Source organism: Xiphophorus maculatus, chromosome 21 (genome assembly GCF_002775205.1).
Source record: "Xiphophorus maculatus strain JP 163 A chromosome 21, X_maculatus-5.0-male, whole genome shotgun sequence".
NCBI classification, from domain to species: Eukaryota; Metazoa; Chordata; class Actinopteri; order Cyprinodontiformes; family Poeciliidae; genus Xiphophorus; species Xiphophorus maculatus.
The window spans coordinates 4,375,367-4,391,366 of record NC_036463.1 but is presented as its reverse complement, the minus strand read 5'-3'; the positions used below and the strand labels follow the sequence as shown (position 1 = coordinate 4,391,366).

Here is a 16,000-nt window from a genome sequence, read left to right as displayed (position 1 = left end):
TCTTGACAGCATGCTCTGTCTCTGTCTCCCTCTTCTTTCCTCAGACATACCAGCAGTCAGCCTCTTTGCAGACAAAGAACAGGAAGAAGAATAAAGGTAAGCAGGGTTGGCACCAGGTTGGCCTGGGCAGAAGCTGCTCCCAAAAGAGTAACATGTTTTCAGAAAACCAGCCGTTTCTGCACAGGAATCGTTTCATTTGTGGATCATAACTCACTTTTATGATCTTCAGTTGGAAAATGTATAAAGCTTTTTGAATCAGGTTTATTAGTATCGCACATTTCAGTTCAAAGATCCTAAAAACACAAAAATACAAAGTCAACAATTGAAACATTACATTACACATCAGAATGTTGAATAATGTTTCAAAATGTGATAGATGCGATGGTTTCTCACATCTCTCACCGGTCGGTTGTTTAGTCTAGATTTAAAGGAACTCGGTGTTTCGGCTGTTTTGCAGTTTTCTGGAAGTTTGTTCCAGATTTGTGGTGCATAGAAGTTGAATGCAGCTTCTCCATGTTTGGTTCTGAAGACGTGAGTGGTTTGGAAGGTTGTTTTGGGTTTGAGATGCACACTTCATATCAAAACAACTTCATCTTTATATTAATTATTAGGGGTGCACCAAATTATCGGTGCTAATTTTCTTAATTTTGCACGCGAAGCCGATCCTATCCACTTTGGCAAAGGTTAAAAAATTACCCAATGTCCTCTTCTGTCCAAAAATCACAGTGTAGAGTATTTAGTTAGGCTTGTCAAGAGAGCTAATTTTATTGGATAATAAATTGTCCCGATAAACAACAATATTGTGGTTTGGAGGCAGTTTTCAAGTAATATATTGATTATGGCATAATAATGAAAAATAAACAGTAAATAAAACAAAAGTAAAAGAAATAGCACACACAATCAAAACAATAAATGAAATGGATTGTTGTCTCTGTCAACAAAGTTCCCTTTCAAAATCAGAGTAGCTTATGTTAATTTATCATGCAATGAATTGATTTATAGATTTATTGATTATTGCGACAGGCTTATGTAGAGTTTAATCTCTAAAAGTGTAATTTTTGTGCCTGTAAGTTGAAACTTCCAGGGTAAAATGAGCCAAAATGTGATTTTTGGCAACACGAGGTTTGGATCTGTATCCTCAGTTGGACTCAGTCTGGGAATTAAACCAAAATCAGGTCCAGTACTGGTATTGGATCTTGTTAAAAATGTAGCATTTTCATTTTTATTTAAACAAACTGTGCTTATTTTACAGCTTTAAATTAACTCCTTACAAGGTACATCTAGTTATGAGAGCTTTCCGAACGGTACTCAAAAAGATTCTCTTAACTATTTCTGTCAGTTTTACTAAATTTTATACATAATTGTTGAGATTTTTCCATTTATTTCTAATATTCACTCTGACATAAGTGCCTTTGCCTCTATGACAAACTTTCCACACCGTCATGGATCAACATGCTGGGAGATTTAAATTTTTTTCCACAGTCCGATCGCTTGTTCTGCCATCTGCTGCTGTGAGAAGCTCTGAAAGCTTTGGCTCCATCTGCACACGGCTCTGTTTGTTTACAGCAACTGAACAAACGTTTCTAAAAGAATTTGATGCTAATAATTACAGCTTTAAATAGCTAATTTATCAACATATTAGTAATTAGTAAAGCTGTGTAGGTTCTGTCACAAATGGGTCTTTTGTGACCAATCTGATGATGGCATTAATTAGTGGCCTGAGGCGGCTGCACAGGAAAGAGGACGATCATTATTGCAGAACACTTTTGTGCGTTTTCAGATATATTACCCTCTTGTGCAGGAATATAAATGATTCATTTTCTCTAAGCTGAAAACCTTTCCACACTGCAAGCAAGAACGTTTCGTTTTTTGTGTGTCAACACTTTCGTGGAGAGTTGTTTCCTTTAGAATAAAGTTGCCACAGAGGAAAATTGACTCCTGGATCATGGTTCTCGTTAAAAAGACATTTCATGCAGAGCAGCAGGAGCTTCTTTGCCGGCCTCACCTGGAAGCCATGTTGCTCCAGTTATCTTTAATAAGGAGCTTACTGATGCATAACCTTTAAGCTGGAAAGAAAGCACCGCTTTTATTAAGCACAGGCAGTCTATTATAAGCCTGGCGGGCCACCAGGCTTTACTTGTGCCCCCACCAGGCTTAACATTCCTTATTTTCTAAAGTCTTTTTAAAATGTTAGCATTTTTTAAAGCTTTATTGTTGGTGTTCAGTTATTAAGCTTTGAATAACACATAATTATCAAGTGATATTTTCAAATTTCCTTTCAACTTTAAAAAAAAATTGACCTTAAAAGCACGATGGGCCGCTGGATGAATGACTGCTCTAACATCCAACCACCAGGCTTAGCAAGTTTTCTGGGGGAAACCTTGCACACGATAATACAGCGTTCTGGAAAACGCTCAGAGCTCAAGGCTGCTTCTACATTAGCATGAGATGTTTTAAGTTGTAAAACTGAAAACATACAAGGGATGGCCAGGAAGCGTGGTCTATATAATATTCAAGGAAAATATTCTAAAGAATATGCCTTCTTAGCAATTCTCCTTCTCTTCTTGTCGTTTGCATCCAGCCTTCCCTCAGTTGCAGAAGTTATTGTTTGTGTTTTGATCCAAAATTCCCCTAACAGTATCCTAATTATCAATTATTTGAGCTCTCTCTTCAATCATGATTTACATCTAACAGTAGCATTTTTTTATGTACCTTTGATTTTTCTCACCTTCCTTTTTCTGCTTCTCCCATTTAGAGAGTAATAAATTAACAATAATGTGTCTTTTAAAGGTCTTTTTATACTTTGCCTCAGGCATTCATGTGCTCTCATTTAAATTCTTCATGTTTTGGCTACAAATTTAATTCAATTCAAAAATACATTTCTATCCCAAAGGGAAATAATTACATGGTTTCATAGTTCGTATTGTCAAACAGTCGATGTGGATGGTGATGCTGTGGCCAGGAAGGAAATCCAGTAGCAGTTAACTAACCTGGTTTCAAGACTGCTACGACATGCTAACTACTAAATCAGGATGTCTGCGCATCCATAAAAAGTCTTAAAGTCATGTATCTAAAATTAAGGCCTTAAAATGTTTTTAATTATTTTTTAAAGCTGTACGTTGGCCTTAAATATGTTAAACACAGGTCTTAGATTTTCCTCGTCAGACTATTTAATTTCACATGCTTTTTTTTTTCTTTTTCTGCTGGACTTTTCTGTCAAACGAAAGTTTGAGTCGACCAGAGGCATCAAACTCACTTTCATTTTGGGCAATTTCAGAAATCTGAATGTTTTTAAAGGGCCAGTTGTGCCAGAATCTATTGATAAAACTCATTAAACTGTTAAAATATCAATAAGTAACAGGTTGTTTCAGCATTCAATAAGTGTTTCTTAACATGAAATCTTGAACATCTTTCCACACTGATCAGTCCTTCCAGGATTTTGTGATTGGTGTTATGGTCTACCTTTAGAGATATTTTACCATTCTTCATGTTGTCAGACAAGTTCTATTGAAGTGATTTCTTGATTCTACGGGTCTGGATCTGGCAAGTGAACTTCACATACACATAGATGAATTGGTTTGAATACATCTTTGTTTTGTCATTAGGGTGTTCTGTACTACAACCAGCTACAGAGGAATATTCTGCACCCCTTTGTTTCCAGAGTTCTTTCTTCCGGTTTTGGTTTTATCGTCTCTCTGTTCTTAAACGTCGCTCTGTTTGCATTTCCAGGGCGAGGTCTGACCTCGCTGAGTCGGAGGCGTGTTTCCTGCAAAGCGCTGGGCAGAGGAGACTGCGAGGGCTGGCTGTGGAGAAAGAGGGATGCCAAGGGTTACTTCTCTCAGAAATGGAAGAAGTACTGGTTTGTGCTGAAAGACAACTGCTTGTACTGGTACATCAATGAGGAGGTGCGTTGTTTGTTCGTCTTTTCTCTGCTTTTTTTTTTTTTTTTTTTGCCAGTTGTTGACTCTTGCGTTGTGTGTGAATTGTGAGACAGGTATTTTTTGTTTTTGGGCATGTGCACCGACTGATGGCACCCTTTGAATTTCGTTGTCCTTGTGACAATGACAATAAAGATTTATCTTATCTTATCTAACTGAAATGGTTCAAAAACAATATTCATATTAGCAAGAAGATATTGTATTTAAAAATAAATTACCATGGTAATAAATCTGTGTGGACTTCAATAAAAATAATTTTGGTAACGCTACCTAATCAGTCGCTGTGAGAAATAGAAATGGTAGATTTGTGAAATTGGATAGCCAGAAGTCTATGACCTTGTTTAGCAGTTCCACAGCAAATACTGTGAAGTAATTGTTCAAAAAACGTAATAGGGATTAGAGAAACCTGAACAGATTGAAAAACATGACCCAAACAGAATATGAAGATATCTACCCAGCACCAGCAGAGACTAAATTAAAGTTTTCTTCTCTCCTGTAAGAGAGAGTCTCTACTTTTATTGTGAACTAGAGACTCCAAGTTCACCACAAAATATATTTAAAGCCTAAGAAAGTAGATTTTGTTTTATATGTCCAATTTAATGTCTTTTTATAAAGCGTATCTAGATATCTGGTGTAGTAAGCAAGTGAGTTTTTGTTGACTAAAACTGTGCTAGACAAAAGCTAACCAAGAAGTCCAAGGTTTTTTGGACTTCTTGGCAAAAGTTTTGAGCTCCACAGGACCTAAAAGTATAAATTTAAATATAGAATATTAATTACCTCAGCAGAAACACATGTCTCTTCATATCTGCAGCCTCCATGCTGGTCGGCTTTCGTAAATGGTTCCAGCAGCAGTTCACATTGTGGCCATTAATCACTTCTTTTTTAACACAGGAGGTCGAGAAAATCTTGAAGTTGCATGACTCGTACCGACACAATAACATCTGTAAACTAAGCTGTAATTTTTAATTAATAATGTCCTTCTGCTTTAATTTTAGCTCATTTTGTGAGTTTTTCTTCTTTTGTCCTGTCAGGACGAGAAGGCGGAGGGTTTCGTCAGTCTTCCCGAGTTTAAGATTGACCGTGCCAGTGAATGTCGAAAGAAGTAGTAAGTGCCTGGTTTATTGCATATTTATGTTATTTTCCGTATGTGGAGCCTGTGTGCTCTTGTACGCGTGAAGGTGTGTGGGCAAAAATAGCTCTCTGTGTCTCTCTAGTGCTTTCAAAGCGTGCCACCCCAAGGTCAAGAGTTTCTACTTTGCAGCAGATGGAGTGGACGACATGAACAGGTAAAGGCCGCAAGCTCTAAACATGCAGGAAGGTCGCAGGGAGGTGTTGCAGCTGGGTGGCGAAATTAAAATGCAACTCGCAGTTTGGCTCCAAGAAAGCAGAAAACGAGAGATTTTGCAACAAAATAAAACATAAGAAAAGAGTAAAAGTAGTTACTATTGACTTAATTTTTATGATGATTGATGTACCATAAAAACCCTTTGTTTAAATAAGTGAGTTTTATTATTTCCTGCTGTTTGATAGATGGCTGAGTCGCCTCAACATGGCAGCTGTGGGCTATGCAGAGCGGGAGAGGATGCGGCAGGAGCAGGGTGAGACTTCACTCCAACAACACCGCTGTTACTATTGCACCAGTGTTACTGCATGAGAAAATCATTGCCTTAAGAGTCCCCTATGGACTAAAAGTGAGCCTGCCACTCGTTTCTTTTTACAACCTCCACTAGTAGTCAAGAATCTCTCTCGCCTGGAGACCTCTTCCTGGCTTTATCGACACACTTAATTGGATTTTATCAAACAGTTATGTCAGATTTTGCAGAGTATTCACTGCAAAAACACAAAATCTAACAAGTATTTTTGGTCTAGCTTCTAGTGCACTTATGTAAATAAATTTAAAATAAGACAAAACTAACTTACAAGTAACTTTATGGCAAGATATTGGAGCTTATTTTAAGTAAATAATTCCTTAAAATTGGAAAAGAAGTAATAGTTCCATTGGGAGATTATTTCACTTACAACAAGACTGTTTGCCATTATTAGTGAAATAATCTGCCAGTGCAACAAGTAAGGAAGTATTTACTTAAAACAAGCTCCTAATTTTTACAGAAAAGTTACTTGTAAGTTAGTTTTGTCTATTTCAAGTGTACTAACATATTTGTACTAGAAACTAGACCAACATACTTGGTAAGATTTTGTGTTTTTGCTGTTTTTTGATGTGTGAGTCGTTGACTTTTGCGCTAAAGGGCTTCAGAGTTCAATTAACACTGTTTTGAGTTTGTTTTGTAAATATAAAGTTCAGGAAGCCCCATCTCCGAGATAGCGATATGGTTAACATTTGAAATTCTGGTTATGTTTTCATATATTAGCAATAAGTTAAACTATCTGAATGGATGCATGGCTTTATTAATAGAAAGTTTGGGTTTTGGGATAACGCAAACATTTCTAATGAACTTCCTGAGTTAAGGGTGTTTTCACATCTGATAGTCCGGTAGACTTGGTTAGATTGGTGATTGCTGCAACTTTGAGTCGGCACTGACGTCATTTTCAGCTGCTACGGTTTCTTTTTCACTACACTGCGTCATATAGACCAAACTCTTTGAAAGACCTGCTTCCCTCCTCGCCTGTGGTGGCGCTGCACCAAGAATCACTTAAGAAAACTTCTGAAGAAGAAATGAAAGCAACTTCCTTCTTCATGGAATGTAAACAAAAATGGAGCAGTGTCAGATTTTAGCGGTTGTAGGATTTCTCTTTTGTCGTTGGTAATTTCCCATTTTATGTGTTTGATTTAATTGTACTTACCCAGAATGCCCTGCACTTTAGCTTGTTACCTGCTTTTGTAGAGGTTTCTAGTCCACTAGGCATTCACATGTGCATTCAAACCGTGTCAGAGTTCACTTTAATCAAACTGAGATGTAGGTTTGTAGGCGGACCAGAGTTCACTTTTTTGGTCCGCATCAGAGTTCGGTTACACGTTCACACCTCCCCAAACAAACCGAACTTTCTAGGCAAATGAAATCCACTTGTAAAAATATTTGTCATGTTTGTCTCCATGTGGATGACGCTCAGTGTTTTGGGTTAAAAGAAAATCCAAACAGGGATAGTTGAATCAATCGCGATGCAGGATCACAGACTTGAATGTTTCTGCATCAACAGAACTAATTAATGGAAGAATCAGAAGGTATATTGAGCTTCTGATCTGAAATGTTCCCATGACCCCTGCAGACTATTGGAGCGAAAGTGAACATGAGGACGACACCACTTCCAGCCCGAAACAGGACAGCCCCCCACCTCCATATGATACCTACCCACGGCCTCCATCAGTGAGTCCACACAGACGTCAGAGCGCTGAGAACTTTTTTAAACACAGCAGAAAAATACAAACTCGGTTCTGTTCAACTTTTCATTTCTTTAGACTTCTCAATTATCTTCAGAAGTCCAAAGAAATCAATAGTGATGCTATATTTTTTAGCTAAAACCTGAAACGATTGCTCTTTAGCAGGGATTTCCAAAGTTTGGCCAGGGACCCATTTGTGGCTCCTTGGATTGTTTTGTTTTTTTTGGCCCCCTACTGCAGTTTAAAAATAATGAAAATTGTGTTTATTAAACTTTTTAATTTTAATAGTCTGTAGAATTTTTATTGATAATTTTCTTACAAGTGAAAAATTTAAGCATAACACAAAATGTTTGGGGTTTTTTTTTTCAACCGAACATCTATAGTAAGTAGATCCACTCATATCCAGAAACTTTTACTGAAAAGCCAACTTTACTGCAGCTAAATTAGCTTTTATTTAATTTAATAGCAACCATTTTTAAAGAAAGTGACCCAAATCTTGTTCTTAAAGCTGAGAATAAATTAATTTAACCATGTATAAAATAGTTTGAAAACCAGATTTTAATACAGCAAATTTATCATTTTTAAGTTTTGGATCTGCAATGAATAATGTCCATTTTTTAAAAGAAAAGAGGCATTTTATTTACTTGATTATTGTTGGGTTTTTTCTTTCTTTTCTTGGCCGACGAATCCGTTTGACTTAGCAATTTTGGCTGAGCTGACAAAAAGTTTGGACATCCCTGCTCTAGTTTTTGAATAATTTCTTTCTTCCTAAACTGTAACTCTTATTTATCTTAACTCCGAAATATATCACTTATAAATATATAACTCTTAAATATCTCATTCAATTATTAACATTTTTGCCCTCCAGTTTTCTTTTCCTTACTCTAAAGTTTGCAGTAACAGTTAAATTATACCTCAGATGCTCCAGCTGGGATTTTTCCACTCTTTCTCAGATGAGCGCTTACCTGGAGGGCCGAACCACCCGCCTGTCTTCCACAGAGACGTCTCGCTCTCGATCTTCTCAGGAGGATTTCCTGTGCAGCGAGGCCCCTGTGACGGCCGCAGAGCCGCAGTACCATCCGGGCCCCCTAGGGGGAGGCACCACGCACAGCGGGAGAAAGCCACTGGGCAGCAGCAGCAGCGACGTGCCGTACAGATGTGATCCTGTGGAGGTGATTGGAGCAGATATTAACCATAAATTTCATTTTTTTAAATAGAAAAAACTTTGTTTAAAAAAAAGTGATTATTTTAGTAGAACAGGAGAATATATGTAAATATCCTCTATTGTCAGAACAGAATAATCAGAACATTTCTGTTCAACAGCAGAAGAGTGACAGGAGATAACAGCAAATAGACTCACACAAAGAATACAAAATACATATAAAAACAGAATAAAGAATTAAAATATTACAGAGTAAGTGAAAAATTTCAAAATAAACAACCATATAGTTATAAAAAATACTCCAGTCCAGAGCAACAGACTCAGCTATATGTATAAAATTTGCTCTTTGGCCATTAAGACAGACTATTTACAATTAGTAACAATTTTATGGAGAAGTTTTATGGATACAAGCATGCATGTAAACACTTGTTTGGTTTGAGTTTGTATTTTACTTACATATTTTCTTATATGTTAAGATAAAACTATATTTTAAAATTACTTTGACTTTTCCTTTACCAGATTAGTTTTTATTTAAATCTCTTTGATTGAAATGGTTTGCTTTGGTGAGTACTTAATGTTTAAGTTGAGCAAAACCTGCAAATAATTATTTTCAAGGTTTTTCTTTTTTAGTTTTTTCCCATATAAAAATGTGACATTTTGGCAACCACACTTTCCTTTCAGTAAGGTTTTTTTTTTTGCAGTTTTTTGTAGCTGTTTGCGGATAATGTGGAGATCTTTACTGCTAATTTTTAACCTTAATTTAATTTGAAAAGCAAGTAGATATGATCTTTTGGAGGAGATTCTAACGAATATTAATGATAATTTTGTTTTTCAAAGTAAGGCAAAGTTTGAGGTATTATGTAATTATTTTTATTCAAGGATTGTTTTTTAATCGTCATACCAGCTTTACTTGTTTGCGGTTCGAAATCTGGACTCAGGACGTATTAAAGTTTTTCTTTGAAAGCTTGATTGTCTTATTTAAAGCGCTTTAATGTATTTGTCCCTGTTGAGTTAATTTTAAACTGAAAGTAATTTATCAAGGTTTTCCTTCTTTAAATTTTTTTGCTACATGAAAATGTGTCATTTTGGTAGCTACACTTTTTTTTCAGTTTTTTTTTCTACATTTTTCAAGTTGTTTTTCACAGATAACTGAGAGGTCTGTACTGCTAATACTTTTATGTGAAAATCTGCTGCTCATGACGCCATGTTATCTGTTTTCATTGCTGCTCCGTGTAGTACCGCTCCAGTCCGGCAGGGGGCAGCAGTGAGACGGGGTCCCCGGGCCGCTCGTCGTCCTCACAGAGGCGGTCGTGGCAGGACCTGATAGAGACTCCGCTTACTGAAGCTGGACTGCACTACCTGCAAACTGGACCGCTTGGTAACTTTTTACCAATTTGGTTACATTAATTTTAAAATTATCTATATTTTTAAACCTTAGGGTTATTATTTATGTATTTTTATTTCTATTTATTTTTGTTTTCCACAACTCTGTCTACTGTCTAATTCAGACCCGTTTATATGGGTTAAAAAACGTAAACCAACAAAACTCATTTTAATACAGTACAGGCATGTAATCAGGCACACATTTATCTTATTCAATCCAGATTGTTCTAATCTGGATTAAATAACAATAATTTAGTTTATTGTTAGGCCTGTCGCAATAAACAGAATTTGACAACAGAATATTGTCAAATTCTGTTTTCATCCAGCATATACATTTTTACACACATTTATTTTAGAAAGTAAAACTTGCTGAAAACATATTTTCTTAAGAAAGCCACCAACCAGCTTTTTGTGCAGGAAATCGTGTGACTATTTATTACAGTTACTTAAAAATCCAAACCTTTAAGTGTCGAGTGATTCGATTCTGATTTTTAGGGTCACAATTTGATTCAGAAAAGATTTTTAATTCATGAAACAATTTTTCTGCTCAAATGGTTTAGAGATTTTGTTTACATCATGTGATTGATGAGAAGAAACAAAGAGCATTTATTTAACGCAGTTCTACAAAGTTGTATTAAATTCTGTCAGTTTATATTTAAACATAAAGAGGTTTGTGCATATAATTATGTATTTTAAATGAGTTTTATGGTAACTTAGCTGCGTGGCTTTTTCTTAAATGAAAAAATATCAAAGAATTATTCAACATCCATCTGCTGGATAAGACAACCTTCAACTTAACCACGTTTTAAAATCGATTTTTTAGCATTTAGATTCGGTTCAGAATCCCCAGAAGTAGGAATTGCAATTATTTTCTTTACCTCTACAGATAGTTACATTTTTTATTGATTTACTGAAACAAAAAATGTTTGTTTTCTTTCTAAATTATCATCCTGGTTTTTAGATATTAAAATGTTTCTCAGTAACTCTGATTAAATGTATCACAAAAAACCCACGGTGGAAGTTTCTTTTCATAAATAATTGAGTTGTGTTGTTTTGACGAATCGCTCTGATATTTTCCGTCGTCCTCACAGAGGACGCCGTCTTCGCCGAGCCGGGCCTGGGAGGCGGCTCGATGATGGCTGGAGCCGTCTACACTCTGCCCCCACAGAGGAACGTCCCGTTGCCAGTGGCGATGCAGAGGCTGATTCCCATGGCAACCCAGGGAGGGAAACCCCGCAGCTTCACGCTGCCGCGCGACAGCAACCTGCACACTCTGCTCTCTCCGCCGGTGAAGGAAGAGCAGCAAACACACAACTGTGAGTTCATATTTATGATGAAACATGCGACAGAAGCTGGAAAATAATTAGGCTGTAGTTTTATTTAAAGAATAAAATATATCTGCTAGGCCTGTCGCAATAAGCAATAAATCAGTTAATCGCATAATGAATTAAAACAAACTATAATTTCTTTTTGCACGATTTATTGTTTTTCTCTTTTTCTACCAAAAACTGGACGATTTTGTTTACGAATAGTTCATAATAAGTTTTTTTGTTTTGTTTTTTCTGTTGTTTTGTTTATTTATTTTGGATATTTAACCCTCTAAGTCCTAAACAGAGCGCCGGCGATCCAGCCAAATATGCGGTACCATAACAAAGATAATATTTTGTGCTATCTGAAAAATTCCAACAGTTTCTGAAAGGGAAGACATTGCACTTTCCAGCCAAAGTCAAGTTATTACGGTAATTTCACTCTCCAGGGAGTGAAATTAATCTGAGTGGCACTCTTTTTATAGACGGTAAATTGCGAAAATAACTGGTAGATATTGAAATTTCCAGTTGTTATGGATAAATGTGCAAATATATTTACTCACAGGACATTTATAGACCTGCGTACAATTAAAATAAGCAAAATTCTATTATGTTCTAAAATTAAAAACATTCGCTGGGTTGAATAAAAGTTGTTTATAAAGACAAAAAAAAAGTTGCCATCTGGATTTAACTAGAACTAGTTTTTTATTTTAGTGAAAAATTAATGCAACTGGATGAAAAGAAAACTGGGGATATTTGGACTTTCACCATTATGGACTTCTTAAAGTTATGCTGTAGCATCTCAATTAGAGTTATCTCCAAACTTTGATTAGGCCACAGTAAACCTTCACTTTTTGAGCCAATTGGAAGTGGATTTGTTGGCGTTCTGGAGGGTTACATTCAATAAATTCATATTTACGAATCAATAATGAGCCAAGCCAAATCATTGGGAGCTGGAGAAAGAAGACAGAGAAATGGTTTCCATCCAAATCGAGCTGGATGGAAATGCATTTTAGAAAACATTTTGCTTTTCTTAGTCAGTACAAGACAGTTGATTTTAAAACTTCAGGATGGATTAAAAATCTGCAGGACTTTGATGCTGAACAGAGAAATGATGTTATTACAAGCTGAAACCACCCAGCTCATAGGAAGCTACTCATTGATTTTTATATGCTAATATGAAGTGCTAATTAACCTTCTGTAAAAGATGAGTGTTTTAAATCATCTGAGCTGCTTGGCAGGTTGATTGTCTTCAGCATTTGGCATCATTCCTGCAGCTCCTCCATGGACCCAGGCTTTCTCTCTTTGCTGCTTCTTTTCGTAAACCTTTTTAAACGACGACCGAGTCTCATAGTGTAACATCTACTGTGTTATTTGAAAGTACTTGTGTTTAAAAATTTTAGTTTCTCTAATATTTGTATCAATTTGGGATTGTTTTTTTTATTTAAATGTGATGGAGAAAAGTTTAATAAACTATGAAGATATAAAAATGAAGCTTCTAAAATCATTTTTAATGAAACTTCAAAAAAGACAAAGGTTTTTGCATTGCAGTGTTTAAAATAGCACCGATCCACTTTCTTAAAAAGTACAGGTTATTTAACACAGAACAAGACATTTTTTCCATGTTATAAGTTAATTTATCTGCCAACACAGCAAGTAATTTTTCATCAATATTGAGGAATTATTTACTAAAAATAAGCCTTTATATCCTGCTGAAAAGTTACTTTTAGTGTAGTTTGCCTTATTTTAAGCGTACTAAGATATTTGCACTAGAAACAAATCATAAGTACTTGGTAATATTTTGTGTTTTTGCAGCATAGATCCAGATTTGCTCTTAATTAAGTGACCATCAGCTGCTGCTCTCCGTCTCTGTCCTAATGAGGCTAATGAGACGCCGCTGCTCTGGTTGCCAAGACGAGACCAGCGGCAGCAGGAAGGTGTCATTCTGAAATACTAAATAAATGTGATTTTTGTAACCAGGAGATATATGTGAGCTCTGTTTGAGAAACAGATTGCACAATAAATACTGATGTGGAGGAGGAAATAAACCTGCCACAGAGGAGAGAATGTCCCTGAGGCTGTCAGGAGAGAGATGAGGGTTTTGTCATCGTTAATAATCCAGAAAACCATCTCAGACGTCACTCCTCTGCTCAGGCTCTAACGTCTGTTTGCTGTGTTGCAGGTGGCAGTGAAGGCGCGTCCCTGGGCGACCTGTTTCGCGCGTGCGAACAGGGTGGCGTCTGTCCGTTGGGGCGGGGCTCAGACGCCAAGGGCCAATCGGAGTTCAGGCAGTCCTTCCTCCGACGGGCCGCCGACCCTCAGCTCAACGAGCGCCTGCACTGCCTCCGCATCCTCAGCTCCACGCTCAAGGTGCGTCCACTCCAGCATGAACACAGAATATGAGAGAGAGCACAGCTGCAGAAGCTCTGATTTACTGTAATCACACTGAATCAGCTCAGACACATGCAGCCTATAATACAATTAGCAATTCATTTTCTACCGATTTCTAAAACGCCTGACCTGCGATACCAATTTTTTTTGTCATTTTATAGCAAAACTAAACAACTACCGTATTTTCCGCACTATAAGGCGCACCGCATTATAAGGCGCATAGAATAGACGCTACAGTAGAGGCTGGGGTTACGTTATGCATCCATTAGATGGACCTGCGCTAAAGGGAATGTCAACAGAACAGTCAGATAGGTCAGTCAAACTTTATTAATAGATTACAAAGCAGCGTTCTGAAAACTCCGTTCATTCCCAAAATGAACAGCTGTTGCTTCCTCCACTTCCGCACCATTGATTCGTTCATGTTAAATTATCTCGCTGCTGCTCTGTTCCCGTGTTTTACTGCGTGACTGATCGCCTTGAGCTTAAACTCTGCGTCGTCAGCGTGTCTCTTAATTGGAGCCATTTTGGGGTCTTTACACAAAACCCATTGTGCACCGCGCGCTTCTCCTTCTACAGGGGAAAATGAAATCGGCAGCTGCTTACCGTAATTGCGAGACCTGTTGTGGCAATATTGGTCCATATATCAGGCTCACCGGATTATAAGGCGCACTCTCGGCTTTTGAGAAAATTGAAGGTTTTTAGGTGCGCCTTATAGTGCGGAAAGTACGGTATGTTGCCTTCAGTAGTTCTGAAAATGCTGCATAGAGGGATTATTTGTTTATAAACACAGTGCAGGCGCCCAGCTTGGTGGCAGAAAGAGCCAGGCAGCCTTTAATCTGTCACTGGTTACCAGGGTTTCCCCCAGTTGTTTTATAAGCCTGGCGGGCCACCATTCTTTACTTTTGCCCCCACCAGGCTCAGCATTGCTTATTTATTCTAGTTTTTTTATGTTTGTATTTTTAAAACTTTACAGCTGGTGTTCAGATATCAATCTTCCAATAACACATAATTATCAAGTGTTTTTTTCAAATTTGACGCCTTATTAGGCCTCTGTCTCTTTAAGAAGCTTCTAAACTTTCAGACTCTCCGTCTTCAGCTCATAATCACAACAGTTTTCCTCCTTTATGCCATTTACAATCATTTTTTGTAGTGTTGGACTGAGAAGTAGTTTGTCTGATGAGCTTAGCAGACTCGCAGTCACACCAGGTGTTTGCTAATTGCTGCTGCCGCTAGTCTGGAGGAGCTGAGTGGCTTAAAGAAGTCACTTTTACTCTACGATAATAATACAATAATAATACTAAAACAAATTGTTTTGGGCTAGTTTTCTGTAAATTTTATTACATGCTTCATGTGTCTGTGCCTTTTTTCTGAGCAAACAAAAAATAATGCATAAACAATATATAAATTTACACAAATATAAGAAAATGTAGCCCATTCCTAATTACATTGTTATTCTTCAGAAAACTGATTTTTGAGATTTCTTTTGTTTTTCTATTCAACATCAACTTATCGTACATTTATTTATGCAGTTTGATGGAAGGAAGACATTACAGTTAACAAGCCTTTCTGTGCCAAACAGAAAAAATAAATGTATTTTTAAAAGGATCATTAAAAGAACAAAACTAGAATCAGGGAAATGATCCTGTTCAGGTTTAATACTTTCACAACTCTTTACATTTTAAATTTAAATAAAAATGTTTGCTGAACCAACTTTTAAAGTTAACATTAAATTAATAAAAGCTAATGTTAGCACTGATGTTACCTTCTCAATAGTGAATGTTTGCATAACTGTTAATAGCTTCTGGCTTTTTGAGTTTATTCACAACAGAAGTCTTGATTATTGACTTCAGCAGTTGGTATTTTTTTAGTTTTACAGTAAACTGTTTACACATGATGCACATAAACATGAGCACATTGTGGTGAATGTCTGTCCTGGTTCATCACCACCACACCTCTCATGTCTTTTTGGTTTCAGTTTCCATCAGTCCATGTGTGTCTTCATGTTGCCTGAGCAAAGTTAATCCTTCTGGCCTGAACGGCTCTCCTGTAATGTTTGTATTTATTCCTTGGATACGGCGTATTTACTCCTCCAGATCTCCGTGTCTGTGGCTTTGGTGTCTCAGTCAACCAGTGTTTGCACCCTGTCTGGTGTATATGTAGGAATATACCAAGCTTTGGGGAGCATTTGGTCGAAAATATTGTGTGGCGGTAGCAGTGACCCTGTTAGATGGCATCTATTATCCTCAGCAAAGCATAAAGCTGCTTTTTTGGACGTTTCAACATATTTGCTGCAGTGGTTGCTGTGGAAACAACAAGGACGTGAACACGCTCTCTGTCTTATCAACAATCAGTGGATCAAAACAGATGAGAAACGGAGAGAGGAAGAATATTTGTTGCAGATGGCTATTCTGGTACTGCTGTCTTTTAAATAATTACATTTACTCAAAAAACTGACTTGGATTTCAGAATTAGCCTTTATTGT

The 16,000-nt window shown here is 37.0% G+C and overlaps 1 protein-coding gene across 2 annotated transcripts in view; it reads left to right on the top strand.

The window, feature by feature from the left end:
* Positions 1-16,000, top strand: part of cnksr2 (connector enhancer of kinase suppressor of Ras 2) — a 63,185-nt gene that overhangs the window by 45,655 nt on the left and 1,530 nt on the right. For both annotated transcript variants that reach the window (XM_005812556.2, XM_005812555.2), the window contains 10 exons: positions 45-96; positions 3,730-3,905; positions 4,970-5,043; positions 5,153-5,224; positions 5,469-5,536; positions 7,164-7,261; positions 8,229-8,447; positions 9,674-9,815; positions 10,912-11,136; positions 13,310-13,497. In XM_005812556.2, coding sequence (XP_005812613.1) covers positions 45-96; positions 3,730-3,905; positions 4,970-5,043; positions 5,153-5,224; positions 5,469-5,536; positions 7,164-7,261; positions 8,229-8,447; positions 9,674-9,815; positions 10,912-11,136; positions 13,310-13,497 — 1,314 coding nt within the window. The remainder of the gene's footprint in view (positions 1-44; positions 97-3,729; positions 3,906-4,969; positions 5,044-5,152; positions 5,225-5,468; positions 5,537-7,163; positions 7,262-8,228; positions 8,448-9,673; positions 9,816-10,911; positions 11,137-13,309; positions 13,498-16,000) is intronic.